Source organism: Lingula anatina, chromosome 7 (genome assembly GCF_051362555.1).
Source record: "Lingula anatina isolate TDL-2025a chromosome 7, LinAna3.0, whole genome shotgun sequence".
NCBI classification, from domain to species: domain Eukaryota; kingdom Metazoa; phylum Brachiopoda; class Lingulata; order Lingulida; family Lingulidae; genus Lingula; species Lingula anatina.
In genome coordinates this window covers 5,477,211-5,492,834 of record NC_141773.1, presented here as the reverse complement: position 1 = coordinate 5,492,834, position 15,624 = coordinate 5,477,211, and the positions used below count along the sequence as shown (strand labels likewise).

Here is a 15,624-nt window from a genome sequence, read left to right as displayed (position 1 = left end):
GGTCCTTAAATGGTAAGATGAGGGTGAAAAACAGACTGCGCGGCCGGTAATTTTTGAAGATTTCTAACATCCGGTGATGCTTTACAGATAGTTTTTGCGCTTATTTTCACGGAATGACAAAACTCGCTCTGCAAGTTTAATACTCAAGGTTTAACTGATCACAATGGAACACTTAGGATGTTATTTTTTTCAAATCAGACCGCAGAGACCCCCTTCGAGAAACCCAAGAGGCCATGCTGGCTGTTGGATTTTCCAACAACTCACCCTGCTATTAAAACTTGTTTGAGTCCAGTATTCTTTGGGCCTAAGTGCGTCAGAAGGCTGAGGAATTCCACGGCAACACAAGACAGGCACAATACTCCATAGGAAAAAGGTAATTGGTTCATAATTACTACACCAGAAAAGAGGTGTATTATCCAGATTGAGATAACGCCTTCCTTTATTGAGTCTATATACGACAATATGGGAGGAAGATCCCCCTTGATTATCCATCTCTACAAACATGACAGGTAATATTACCAAGTGGTTTTATTCAAAATTGGCATTATTGTATGAAAACTATTATATTGCTGGTATTGTATAATGGAATTATTGTCATTTTTAATGGCAAGCAAAGGCAATCCAATCAAGGACACCTCCCTGGACATGTTATGTCTATTGATGTAATTGGATAATTCAAAACTTATAGAACAACAAACACAACACAAAGACTTCATTTAAACATCTTTGCCAGTTGTGGACTTGATTTCTGACTGACATATGGCACAGTGGTATCTGAAATGCAAAACAAGAAATTGCACCCCATAATGCAACCAATATTAAACAAATTCAGTTCAAACCAGGGACATATTTTTTTTTATGACCAGGTACAAAATTCTATGTGAAAAAAATTTGGTTTCTTCAAATTTAATGTACATACTGGGTGAGACTGCCTTTTTGTGACAAAGTTGGAAAACATGGTGCACGGTTCAGGGGACCGCCTAGGCCAAAGATATTTTTGATTCCCAAAAAGTCAGAAATCAGTCAATAGTTGGATTTTTCATCCCTAAATGCAATATCATATATATCTAAATATAAAGATGTGGTGGGATTTGGGGTGAGGTCCAGTGGAAAGTTTAAAACAGGCACCGCATAAGTCTGATATGTGATGATTGTGTTTGGGGTAACTTCTAAGGTTGATATTATTCTTATTCTTGGCTTTTTTTTTCATAATTATTGTTGTTGTTCTTGTTGTTGTTCTTCTTCTTTTTCATCTTTTCTTCTCCTTCCTATTATTAAAGTATGTCTTTGCTTATAATCAATTGTTGGGGCTCAACACAGCATCGGTTCACTTAAACCATTGAGAAACCATCCTGACTGGAGAAAAAAACATGAAACGTTTACTCAAGACTGGAATTTAATCGACCAATCACAATCTCTGTTTTAGAGCCTGCCAGGATAGATTGGACTTTGCTTGCCTGAGGACATTTGTAACTCAAGTTCTGACTGGTCATTGTACACATAGTAAGTACACAACCATTTCCATTTGCCATTCTTCAAAGAACTTCACTGGATCTTAATTATGTAGTACTTAGAATCAAAAGTAAGCTTCATTTTGTAGAGGTCCACAGTAGATAGAATAGTTTTCATGCAAAAAAAGTACACAGTACTATTCAACAGATTTGTACAATTTAAATCTATTTTACTTATACTGCAATTGTTTTGAAAAGCCCACATTTATCTTAGAATCGTTTTTTAAAACTAAAAAAAAAAACCTCCTTCACAGGACAGATAATGACCCTCAGTTTTTTTTTTAATAACTCATGACATACTTTCTGGAAATCAATTTTTGGATAAGTTAATGTATGAAATGTGTAGTGGTTTTCACAATTACCTGAACTAAAAGAAACCGTCCCATATAACTGATATTCAAATGTGAGTAAATATCAAATTTGACTAAAATAGTTAGAAGTAAATATTTTCATACATTGGAATGAACCCCTGATTTCTTACTCTCTCTAAGAATTGAATATCCCTAGACATGATGTAGAGGGCACAGCCTCATTCAACAGGCTAGACATGTTCAATAACACTGCATGAATAGGCCTAAATAGTAATAAATGATTTTCATTTTTATCTTATATTTGCAGTTCATAAAATGCACAGAACAAAGCAACTAATACGAAAGACGTTTTTAAAGTACAATCAAGTTCATTTTTCACTGACACATCAAAAATATAATTCTTGTTTTTACTGCATCATTAAAAATTTTTTAAAAACTTGAGGATTTTGCTTTCGCCAAAATAAATTATTCAAAGCATCTAGCAAAACATTGAAATGTTAATACGAGTCTCTGAATGCGGATGTTGCAAACTCTTAAACCAAAGCGGCATCTACATTATTTAGTGGTTCAAGTTCAGGTCTTCACAAGAGTTTTTTTAATCAAATGGCAGCCATATTTTTTCAATTGGCCTCTAGGGTCTCACAAGACAGGCTAAGATCAGCACCAGACTCAGTCACTATCAAAACACTGCCAAACCTGGAGCCAATTACTGCAAAAAAAATGTACTTGAAACATCTGTTAGAGGGCAAGTGAAAAACCCCAGAACAAAAACCTTCAGTCTTGACGTATTGCTCTTAAAAAGAAAACTGCAGTCAGCGCACTTGATTCCACAGCAGTGTCTGAAGTTTGCATCGACTTCTCGCCAGCGACTTTTTTTCATCTGCAAATCCCAAAAATTTTAAGATTATGACCCATAGAATTTCAGTGCAGTTATAACACTTGAATTCACAGTCAAGCCACTACAAGAGGGGAGCGTTTGACTGTTCTTCTGTTAAACTCGACCTCTTATGGTTATCACATGCAGGAGTGAACAAAGGCCAGATAGGGCCTGGTGGCCATGAGGTCTCCAGGGGTCGCCAATAGAGGTCACTGCTGGCAGGGAGGGAGAGCGCAGAAAAAAGACTCTCTCCTGGTAGTTCTGACATCTGTAGTGGATATGCAATGTTCAAGACAAGTATTATTGGACTGACTACCCTGTATTTTTTTTTCAAAATTCCATGCCACTTTTGAAAACAGTTTGTCAAAAGGAATGTATTTAAGATATTAGAATGAGATTCAATAAATTAAAATGTTCTGAATATAGGAAATTTTTACGTGAAAAGCAATGTTTTTTTTTCACAATCAATTTCTCTGCTGTATTTCTGAACCAATGATGCCAAGTGAACCAATCATGTGCAATACCGCACATTTGTAGCGTAGTTAAAGCCAGTTTGTATTATCACAACAATAATTAAAGCATTTCTATGCCCCAGCACCGAAATCCATCAACCTCGCTACAACACAGGTGAGACGTCAATCAAAATCATTCCTCGGGCACCACTTCTTCACTTGAGCCTTGCACAAAACACTAACATTTCCTCCATTCACTCAAGAAGAGAACATAAAATGCTGTGCAAGGAACATGAAATTAGTTTGGGGGATTAGGTCACCACCAAAGCACACAGACCCCCTTTGCCACAATATAATTTGGAAAGGAGTATAAAAGGAAAAAGGGGGGCCATGAAATAATGAGGCTGCTGTTGAAATAAATCTATTACTTTTGTATCTTTTGGTGCCGACCTCATTATATAAACATCTGCAAGGAAAAGGAGGTTGTTTTTCTAATTTCTCTTTGGTGCTCGCACTCTTGACTGATGTTGAAGCTTTTGAATGACTTGTGGGAAGGCAAAGAACTCCTTTAGAACCATAGAAAATGTACTCTAGCTACGAGGCAATAGAGATGCTAGGGGAACTGAACGAAACATATTACGCCTCTGTTAAAAGACAGAGCTACAGCTCATGTTACTAAACTGTGTATCTTTTATTAAAAATAAATCCAAAACAATCTTGACTTAGAAAGAAAAATGATGTGAAAAAGAGAGAAATGTGCATACAAAACAGTTTCCTTTTCTACAAAGTAAATGTTATCTATTTCGTAGGAATATATAAAAACACACAGATCAATTTTTGCAGAAGACACATGTCAGACGTTGAAGTGAGTCACGAGAGCTCCATTCGTGCTTGTGAAGGATGTTCTGTCTGCTTCACATGAGGAAATAGGCTACTAAAGAAACCGAGCAATTTTTGGGGGGGGGAAAAAACATTGCAGAAATGGCATAATATTTTCAAGTATTTACCCTGGTTTACGGCAGTGCCTCTTCATGATCAAACTGCACCTCTTTTTAAAGTCAACATTGGTCAAATATAGTGAGTGTGCGTGCATGCATGCCTACACGTAAAGAGGCACATACTTTACAACGTGTAGGTTTGGGAGAAAAAGAGAGAAATGGAACGTGAGTGAATGTGTAGTTTTAATTTTTACTTTTGAACTGTCATCTGACATAGTTTATCCATCTCTAGCTGCCATTTTTTTTCAATGCCAAATGTGCGAACTTAGGACCTGGCTCCTGATGATGTAAATCAAAATAGCTCCAGTCATCTCAATCATTTTATGCTATCACATTTACAATCTAAGGGTTTTTTTCCAGCAGATCATTATATACTCAAACTTTCGCCCCAACCAAAGTGCCACGGATATCTGGGCTCTTCAATCAATCCACTACTGATTTCTGCAATGCGCCTGACTTCTGCTGATGCTAAGAACGCATGCCGCATGCTTCTCTTCAACACTTAAGACTTGGGTAATTACAAAAATAGACAGTTGCTCTCAGTAAAACAACTTAAATGGTGTAGTTGGTATTTCTCCTTACCAGCAGAAAACAAAAATATCTTTCTTCGAGCTTGTAATTACTTTTTTAACTCCCCACTTCACCCACTGTGGCTATATTTTATTACAGTTACTGCCGCACATAAAAGCTGAAAGAAAAGACTCGGGGACCATTTGCGGAGCATAAATCCAGCCTCCCGCCATTATAAGTGATTGCATACGAAGTTTTGATGGTCTTTTGCACTACCGGTTGCCAATAGATTTCCTTGGTTTTCAGACCATGTTGTTTTTATTCCTCGGTAGTCAAGATGATGACAGAGGAAGAGTTATGGCCGTGCCTACCATACTATAACTAAGAAGAACCTGTAGTTATTCTAACCTACATCCTAACCCGATGCCTTCCCTGACTGAGGAGAAATACCAGGGCATTTATCTCTCACTTAACACGCCTCTCTGATATCATCCTGCACTATGATGAGATCAAGTGAGACATAATATACATACTACATCTTATGTCTGAATTGAATTTCTGATTTTCTATCAAATCAAGTTTTCTTTAATTGTCTCAATGTTGAATTTGGAAAGAGCACTAACACTTTCCATTTCTGTTGATCATGTTCATATGCTTATTTCACTGTATAACATCTCCCGTTGAGAAGTGCCCTGTTACTCATGCTCTTTAATTTTCAATGGCATCATCTTAAACTTACCATCTCTTTTTAGCAAAATCTAGCTCAGCACAGCTGTGCCTAACAAAAAGAGATTTTTTAGAAGATTATGCTTTTCATTCATCATGCTCTGTTTCTATGCAATTTCTTGCCTGTGGTTCAGACTGACAAAATAAACCTTTTTTTTTTTTTTTGGTAAAAATTGTCCAACTTTGATTAAGAACCAATTTCATTAGTGAAAACATGTTAGGGGAATCATCAAAAGGGCCAGTCAGAATGAAAAACAAACATTCCCTAATCTATGTTAAAAAGAAACATCCACACTTTTCTGATTGCTTCATTTTACCAATTAAAAAAAAAATGCCCAACACATCAAAATAAATATTTTTATTTTATTTTCATTCCGTACCCACCATTTCCTCTCCCTGGCGATCCACAAACCCTGCCCTATTTTCCTGTCACATACATTTCAATTTCATCCTTCTGTAAGATGACAGATTCATTCAAACGGCACATAAAGCTTCTTTTCAAAGTGAGAGGGTAATGTGATACAACTAGTAATTTTCTAAACCTTTTGAGTGTGCCACACCACCACAAACCAAGCGGTTATTAAGCTAGGCCCGCTGGACTAAGTGTGATGACCCCTAACACAACTGACCGTAGATCTTGCCTCTCCCCTGGCTGGAAATGGGATCAATAGCGAGATTTCTGTTTGATTTAAGATACATAATCGGCTGGTTTTGCCGAAGGAAGTGTCCGGTTTAGTGTGATAACAAAAAATTTACGTTAGCTGTTTCAAGTTGCAGTAGTTTTAAGTGCAAAACTGCAGAGTATAAATCTTCAAAACTTTTCACGACTGTTTCAAACAGTTGGGGCGTAATGTTCTTGAGAGGGGCAGGTCGCAAGGTAAAGATTCCATCTCAGTGGAAAGTGGTTTATATGAATTGGGGGAATTTTTTCCCTATAGTCTCAGCAAAAAAGAGAAAGGGTGTCCATTACACACTCCACAAATGAAGCAAAGTTCAGAGCAATCATGGTACTCTACAAATGTAGATGGATGAGCGTCTTGTTACAACACAAAAAGTTGTGAAAACTCTTGTAAACATGGCTGACAGTGCAGTTTACAGCAGACAGATGTGACAAGACATGACAGGCTTTATCACAAACTACACAGCCTCACTCACTGCATCAGACAACTTAATGACACCGACACTATTACATGATGAAGACACCTCTCCTCTCTCTATCTCTTTCACTCTCTCCCTCTCTCTCTTGTCAAGTTACTCTTACGAATGAAAACTGAGTGTTATACTGGACACTTACATAATGGTATGAAGTTTAATGTTTTGTCTATTATCTCAAAGACTTCATTAGGAAACTGAACTAATTGTAAAGATGAAAAAGAAATTAAAAAAAAATTTTTTGGAAAATGTTTATGCCCAAAGTGTGCAGCTCTAAATGAGGGGGACTGAGATCATAAAAACAAACACCTTGATATTTTTATATTTTTTTTTTCCAGATAAATCCAGAAGACTGTCATCTTTATGACTGTCAACATTTCAGCTCAACACTAAACATCAGAGCCCAGTTAAAGATACAATTTCCATTCTCAATTTGATTGAAACTACACCTGGATAAATAAAAATCTACACATCCACAACACTTACCTTCCTCTTTCTTGGCGCCATGTTCCTTTGGTTTGGGCGCGGACACGTCCATCTCCCTCTTCACCCTGTCCCTGGCATCCATGATGAGCTGGCCTCTCTTCACTTCCCTTTATACACACACACAGTCATACAGATCACACCAGCTCTGAAAAGTAGAAAGAAAATATCATCTTTATGGTTTACTGTCATCAGTTTTTATAATCTTAATTGTATGCCACAGTGATAAGTGAATCAATCTATCATATAGTACATTGCACAGTAGAATTTTGAAAAATATTTTTAAAGATTTTGACATTCTGACCATAAAATCACATTTGAAAATATTCCACCTGTTATGTTGTTTAAAACTCAAATATTTTTCTCTTTTAAATAAGCAATAATTCAAGGCATTTATTTTGCCAAACATCAGGTAGTGGAACTTTGTTTAATTCATTTATTTATCATTTTTCTCAACTTGGGCAGGCAGACCTTTATAAATCAGTGCCATAAGATAAGGTACTAGTAACAATCTTTTCAGTAGTGAATTTCATAGATATTATAGTCATAAATTCTTAAATTTGGAACATCCCCATGAGTGGTTGAATTTAAAAAGCCGGCTTCTCTATAGTTCTATTCTATACAGATGCTTTACAGAAATATAATTTTTAATGATTCCAAAATTATGAATCTGAAAAATTGATAATTTTCCCCCAAAGAAAAGGTTGAGGCATAATCATATTCTTCCACCAGTTTGTGCCCAACCTATACTCTGATTTTAAGACGTGAAAATCTACTTCTAAGCACTGCAGTATTTTAGTACTAGTTTTCACAGATTTATAACTATTACAAGGTTGACTCAACAGCCAAGCTCTACGTGCTTATAGTCACATATTATACTTATACAGAGACTTTTTTTCCAATTTTTTTGTATAATATGTCACAAACCCTATACACTGCTCTCCTTGTAATCATTGAAAACTGACATCCATATAACATTCCTCCCTTCACCAAGACAAGGTTGCTGTCATCATTCACCCAATATGACACAATAACTAGGTGACACTGATATTACATTGTACACCTGTACCTTATAAATAATAACATGTCCCCATTGTGTCAAGGAACAATGCCAAGCTTCATATGCATCCTTCACTGTACTCAGTATACTAACTCTCTCACATAATGTAATTGCTTATCTGTAAAGTGTCAACTAATCTTGAGTTTTACACGTAAATATGATCAGCAGTAATGTGTTAATAACACTTGATTACAATCAACCTCTTTGACCCAAAATTGGGTTAAAATGATCATTATCATGACCTCAAACTTTTAAAGCAGAATTTCTAACAAGGTTTAGGTATCACAGAAGTTTTTTTCCACCCTACAGACATCTTGTGTAACAACATTTTTATCCTTTTTTGTCTATCTATTTCTTTCATATTATCTTATTTATTTTTTTATATTCAACTTTAATATTGTTGCTCTTTAATACAGTCCTGCAGTAGAATTACCTCTAAAAAGTCTATTACATATACTCAGAATTGCAAATTAGAGAGAATGTCTTTATTCTATAAATTTCTGTCACTTCAATTAGTATTGCACTTGATGTGTATGACATAAGAGGCATTGTTCTAACTTGTATGGGCAGGCCCGTAGCTAGGGGGGGTTCGGGGGGTTTGAAAGAACCGCCCCTTTTGCTGGGAAAAGGTCCACTCTGGGTAAAATTTGATCTAGTTACATGAAGTTTTTATGGGAAAAGGTCCACTTTTTCAGAAAAAGAACCCCCCTTTTGAAATTGCTGGCTACGGGCCTGATGGGTCTACCTTTTCTTGAGTGATTCATTTACATGAGTTAATATCTTTATGGATTTTTATCATAATGTCACATTTACCCCTCAAAAAAATAGACTAAGGTTGATCTGGAGATATCCAAATCTAAATCCCTGAACTGGAACAATAAACTGTCTCTTCACCAACCTACTCTTATATCACATTCAAAAGCTTTAAGAAACTGCCAGACTGTATCAAATGCCTTCCAAACATCACACAGACTAACACGAGGTCAATGGATGACATGGTGGGTTCACTTATCAAGTGGGACCCTTACCACGAATCACTGGATACAGTGAAGGGCACCTGTCAATCATTTCCCCAGGGGGGACCAAGAGAGGTGTTATGTGTCCCACACTAAGTGTGACTTGTTCCCCCTGTCTCAACACCTTTCAAACTAAGGACAATAACCTCTTCTACATCTCATGTGGCTCAAGTGATCCAAGGTGTTACATGTCGTTTGTACGAAACATGCTTTGTGTCCGCTGTTCCACAACCTTAAAACCAATCCACCACCATGAAGTGCTTCCCCTTTGATTCATGTAAAAAGGATTTCTTCAGATGTGTAGACTCTTGGGCAAAATGGCAGACGTAGATTCAGAGGTACAAATCATGATTTTTACATAAATACAGTAATATGTATATCCTTTTAAGTAATATTTAAGTATAATTCAATACTGTCCATCCTGTCACCATCACAGTGATATTGGTTACAAGGCTCTGTCCCAGTACATAACTGTATGAACCATCTTTGTTTTGACACCTACTTCATTCTACAGCCCTTGGTGGCACATCCTTGTCTCCATGTGGAGCCCTCTCCAATCAATCAGAAGTGACACAATTAACCTGAACATGCAACTGAGCCCGCTATACTTTAAATATGCTGTCAAAATCCTCCCTTTGTGGTATCAACAGGTGTGAAACGGTTCTACAGTTTCCCACGTTCCCAAAGCCATCTAAATCACTAACAACATATTCAGTTAGGAGGTACAATTTTAAGTGCATTTCTAGATTTCTAACCTAAGGAAAAATGATTAATTTTAATCGCTATTTCTTCAACATTTCTTTTCACCATAACAATAATTACAAATTTGTACATCTTGCCTAGTGTGAAGGGGTCAAATATTATGCCTTTATTATCACCTGATTATATCAGTTATAACATTATTTTTTCTCTTAAAATAAATTTAAGGTTACATAAAAAAATGAAACAGTCATAAAACATAACAAAACAATCACTTACATACAAAACAAACTCAGTTCCACTCATGAACACATGAAGCTAGCTGCTACAGTGGCCTGACCATCTTAGCTAGGACCATTCCCATTAGGAACAGCCACCATCTCAAAATGAACCCCACATCCTCACTGCATATAATGACAGTGTGTGTGTCTGTGAGTGGTTATTATGTATATGATATATAAGGCTGGTACTAATATGTGCTTATCCTAACTATTGGTGGTGATAAGCAGTCACACAGCCCCTCCCCTGTCCTGTGTGACGTGACACTGGGTACAAAAGTTTGTGCTCAGCTTCCGGAAGCAGGAATCAAATGGCATCAAATGAATTTATAAAAGATTACATAATATGTTATATTAATAATATGTTATCTCAATTTTTATAAATACATTTGATACCATTGATCCTGCTTTGTGAATTATGACAGCTCTTTCATTTCATTTTATGAGTGTGACCGAATGCACACGAAAAATTTTATCACCCCTTAGCTGCTCTAGATGTGTCATTCAGTTAATCTGATTGCATTCAGCAAGAGTCCCCACAGAGTTGGATCGATTTACCTAGTACGATAGGTTCAATGGGAATGCAACCTACACGGACGCATTTAGTACAAGTTGATCCACGAATAACAGATCCAGGGATCAAATATGACCAACCCACTTGAAAGCTTGTCGCATAATCCCCTAATAGACACTGAATAGATTCCCTGTGGGGACGATGCCGTATCAACTTTTACTGTGAATGCAGTCTATGTAATATCCTGTCCTCTGACAACCAACAGGTGCCCATCAAAACACTCTCCCATATATGAACAAGAAGCAATGCTTGATAATTATAATTAAACGTGCCACAGATAAGTACCAGATAACAGGAAAGAGAGGCGCATAATACAATTAGTCAGACATCTTATCTTTTGTATGCCACATGTAATCTTTGTTTGCAGTGATGATTACTTTCTCTTTATCTGATTTTTTCAATAGTGTTGCTCAAGAGCAGAAGATGACGACGGCACCAACTCCTGCATAGGCAATGATTTCAAGAAGAAGTAAGTGATTATGAATATGTTTCTCAGAAGTGGAAAAGGAGCTCCTTAGTTTGAAAAAGTCTTTTATACCTAGAGAATGCTTCTCAAAAGATGATGAAATCTTAGATTTCTTGCTTTTTTTAAACGTCTCTCCTTTACCACAGAAAGATGCACCTGGCAATTTCTTCATCTATTACCATCAATTTTCAACCCTAGCTAAATTTCAAACAGCAGTTTAAGATCCTTAATTGTAATGATAATGGTTCCTCATCCATGCACTCACTCTTTGATATTTTTATCAGTTATGATCAAACAGAGAGCAAAAATATTTATTTTCCTATGTATTTTGGGTTAAAAGGGGCATCAAAGAGACAAAAATTCTTTTCCATGCGGAATGACGATCTGACAATCCGCCTCAGTGAGGAGCAGATTACAATATTACTAAAGCTGACTGCCGTTCTGAATTTGAACCTTACAGCCTATGACATCTCACATTTTTGTAACTGGATCCCCCTGCTCTAAGTTCCAAGCAGAGTATAAAATCCCAGCACTCTACACCTCTCATGTATCCATACCTGTGACAGAGATAATTAGATGTCCATTCAGCGAGCCAGGTAAACCGAGGTATTATAGCCTGTGATGCTAATGTTGGGGTCATTAATCACCCCCAGGGGTACGCCACAGGTGTTTGCCATGGTAGGAGAGGTTCAGAGTGGGGCTCACTGGGGCATGGCTATCTCATTACACCTCAGACTCTCTTTTTTTTATTTTTGATGGCAGTGCCCATGTGGAGGAGAATGTGTGAAAGAAGGATGGGAGAGGGACGAGTGAGAGTAATAGAGGGAGCAAGGGTGAGAGAGGGAGGGTTTAGTATGATATTTTTCTTGGTTACCCAAGGGAATCATTCCCATTGAAACTAATGGTCTATGTAGATCGAACCATCTCTGCGGAGCCTCTCGCTAAATGCAATCAGTTGAACAGAGCCTTAACACGACTAATCTTGTTTCCGAGGTACTTGTATAATCACCAGCTTTTCTGTATTCTACCCAAGGCCAGGAGGCATGTTATCTGTATAAGTGATTGCACTCAGTGAGAGTCCCCATGAGTTCCCATGGAGTTGGATCCATCTAGGTAGACCTAGGCTGTATTCCCAGAGCTTTTAGATCGATCTATCCCCGCGGGGAGTCTCACTAGATTACTGTCAGATAATCCGGCTTAAATGTCCGTCCCGCCTACTGCAAGCTGTAAGGGGGTAATTAATTTTCGTGTCCGCTCGGCTGACAGCTATTTAGCGTGAACCCCCAGGGAGTTAGGTCAATCTAAAGTAGATCGATCTAATCTCTGGAAATGGGGTCCTATAGTTTCAATGGGAATGAACCCATAGAGGGGGCAAGGGTGAGAGATAGAGGGTTTAGTATGATATCCCTCAATGTTACCCTAAGGCATCCTAAGTTTCAGAGATGTCGCTGCTGTTTTCAGTTACTATACAAAATGGAAGACATGGAGATAATCATGGTGAGCTTTTTGTAATCTCTGAAGGCTATCTAGTCAGCTTTGAGAAAAATCATGAGAGAGAGAGAGAGAGGAAGAGAGAGAGAGAGTACCAAATTTCTCAACCTCTTGAGAGTCTGAAGGAACTGAAGGGATATAAAGTTCCAATTCCCCATACTGTTGAGAAGCATGCATGTGGTAATACATGTAGTGACCTTATATAACTACCAATGAGAGGAATCCAATTAGTTCCAGGGACACACTTTAGGGGTAGGAGGGGGGAGGGGCCTTAATTTTTCACTTCATCATGGTTAAATGGCATTTAGACCTTTGCACATGACATTGCCTTCCCACATGGCAAAGAGAAAGCGGTTATGGCAATAATTAAATTTTTATACATTTTTATTTTTAATAATCATTTTTATTTGTTCTTATTTTTTATTCTAATACCAAACCATTTCAAGACTTTTTGTTACCCTCAAAAATATACTTTCCAATTTGAAGCAAACATTTCCAAACTTTCATATCATCTACACTTGGTAGTTGATGCATAGATCTACACTTTTTCCTCTTTTTAAATGCAGTACACAAAATATCTTGATTAAATGGACATACTTGTTAGCTTTTTACTTCATTTCTGTAATACATAGTTGAACATCAAGAGCTACAAATGTTGTTGCTATCATATATCATAAATACGGATCTATTTTCCAACAGCAATACTGCTGAGAATTTGGCTGTTCTGCAGAATAAAATAGTCAAAAAGCAGTCTTCAGTAGATATTTATCATATTTAAAACAACATTTTGTGCATTTTAATTAAATAAAAAATTTAAAATGTAAAAAAAAAATTTAGTAATGAGTAACCTACAATTTGTTTCTGTTTTCAGGTTTTTAAAATGAATATGTTCGGTGAAAAAGGAGATAAATGGTGAGTAAAGATCCACCCACAAAAATTTCCACAACAATAACCATTTACCAGCTAAATATATTTCTATTCTCACATGCTTGGATCTATTATTTGATCTGAAGAAGGCTAGCAAATCAGTGTTTATTTTTCAACTGAACATATTTACCATTCTCTCTGTTTTAAGATCCTTAAAAATAACTAAAATCCTTCAACTTCAGACAAAACAATGATGCATGATATTTCCTGCCAAGTTTAAATTTTTTCCTTTCTCATGTGTACATGTTAAATTCTTCATTCCTTACCAGTGCTCTACCATGGCCTTAATACAATACCAGCTATCCAAATTGTTTAGCAGGAGTTTTTCAAACACAGTAATTCTGTTTGCCAAAACAGATGTCCTTTATGTCAACTTGTGACAGGTTCTTTCAAGTGGCAGGAATAAAAAGAAATTCTCACTTTTTTAGGCTCAGGTTGGATTCAGTAAAAACAAATGACCCAAATCAAAGAATTTTCTGCACTTAAACATTTCACAACTATTTCTGTTTTTTTCCTTCCCAGAATGCCAAGGGCAAATCTGTGTCTAGGCAAGTGTAAAACCCCATTCCCATACCTAAGTCGATCCAGTAGGACCAACCCATCTCCAAGGGGTCTCTGATGTCTGGCGTGCCTACTGAAGATGTTAAGGAATAATTAACTATATCATTTAGCAGCTTCAGTAGGCGTGCCAGACATCTAAGCTGCTTAATCTGAATGCAATTTAGCGACCCCTCGGAGATGGGTCGATCCTGCTAGATCGATCTAAGTATGGGAATGGGGTCTAAGAGCAGTTTTCACAAGAAAACTCTGGAATAGGGAACTGAAAAGTTATATGTGCAGAAACCGGGTTTGATAAAAAATTCATTTATTTCACAAATAGATCACTGATATACTAACTGATAGGGGGGCTAGGGCAGGTGTTGGATTCAGTCATATTTTACAATGCTCAGATGATGAATGATAAAAATGAAAAAAATTACACAAACATGGGTACAAAGAAGTAAAGCTCAAACTGGACTCACAGACAGAAGACAGTGGAAATACTGGTGTAAAATGAGACCTACGACTTGCCCTTAGGAAAGTCTTCATTTCGTCTTTCAGGCACCAAAGCCTTTACCGTAGACTGTATGTTTAAAAACTTGCAATAAAAAAAATCAAATGTTACAAGTCATCTAACTCTATTTGATATGTCTGAAAGTTCTCTGTCAAATCTTTCATCTTTTTACGATTTGGATACCACCATGATGGCACCAGACTTCATGCACCGAAAAGGAAAGGTGCACAAAGAGTCAAATTTTCATTAACTTTTGAACAAATTCAATCCCCTATAAATGTCTCAAATAACAGAAATCAAATATATGTATTCATTCTTTATGATGAATTGGATTTTCCTAAATTTTTTCTCACAATTACTATTTATGTACCCCTATTAAAAGAATCAAATGTCATCACTATGAAAAAATCAAATCTTCTACTAATATATCACCCAAAAAGGCCTCACTTTTCTTTGTAAGGCAGTAAAATATAAGAGACTACAGCAAATTTGTCAGTTTTTTATTTTAAAAAATCCACTTTACTAAATATAGAATGTATAAAACAAAAATATGCCAGTGAGTCAAGAATGCAGAGGCAGGACGACTACGAGCTGTCAAAAAATGTTTATATTGTGAAGTAAGACAGTAGACAACCATCCAGAGCGCCAGTCATTCTGCCAGTCATTCTGTGCGTTCTGGAGTTGGAAATATCAAACCATTAACTCAATAAAATTGACCAGGTACTCTATATCAACAATTTTTTATAAAAATTTACATACATTTATGCCTTAACCAGAAGTTTATAAATATTTTCTGTGGCACTTAATTTGATTTCTTGTTAGGGGGTCACACCAGGTTGCTCTACTAAGGGGATTAACACCTTAATCACATAAATAAAGAGTTCTAAATACTTATCACATCTGTACTTGAACTACATACAAACCAATGCCCATTTAATAAATGATATCCAAAAATTTAGCTTAATCAATTTCAGGGGCGGATCCAGAGACATTTTCTGACAGTCTTCCACTTTATCTCTGTTGATCCATCCTCCAACTT

General features: G+C 36.7%; 1 protein-coding gene and 1 long non-coding RNA gene across 9 annotated transcripts in view; one reads left to right on the top strand and one right to left on the bottom strand.

Moving 5' to 3' along the window:
* LOC106170107 (transcription activator GLI2.S) overlaps positions 1-15,624 on the bottom strand; it is a 54,040-nt gene that overhangs the window by 27,725 nt on the left and 10,691 nt on the right. For 5 of the 8 annotated variants that reach the window (XM_087016972.1, XM_087016979.1, XM_087016973.1 and 2 more), the window contains one exon: positions 7,024-7,168. In XM_087016972.1, coding sequence (XP_086873098.1) covers positions 7,024-7,105 — 82 coding nt within the window. In that variant the 5' untranslated portion in view covers positions 7,106-7,168. Of the gene's footprint in view, positions 1-7,023; positions 7,169-7,947; positions 8,342-9,598; positions 9,796-10,074; positions 10,236-15,624 lie in introns of those variants that run through there. The other 3 variants (XM_087016976.1, XM_087016977.1, XM_087016978.1) reach the window with 3 other exon arrangements.
* Positions 89-13,802, top strand: LOC106164009 (uncharacterized). The gene is made up of 4 exons (XR_015335407.1): positions 89-373; positions 1,427-1,503; positions 11,052-11,116; positions 13,476-13,802. It is a non-coding gene; the product is annotated as an uncharacterized LOC106164009 (long non-coding RNA).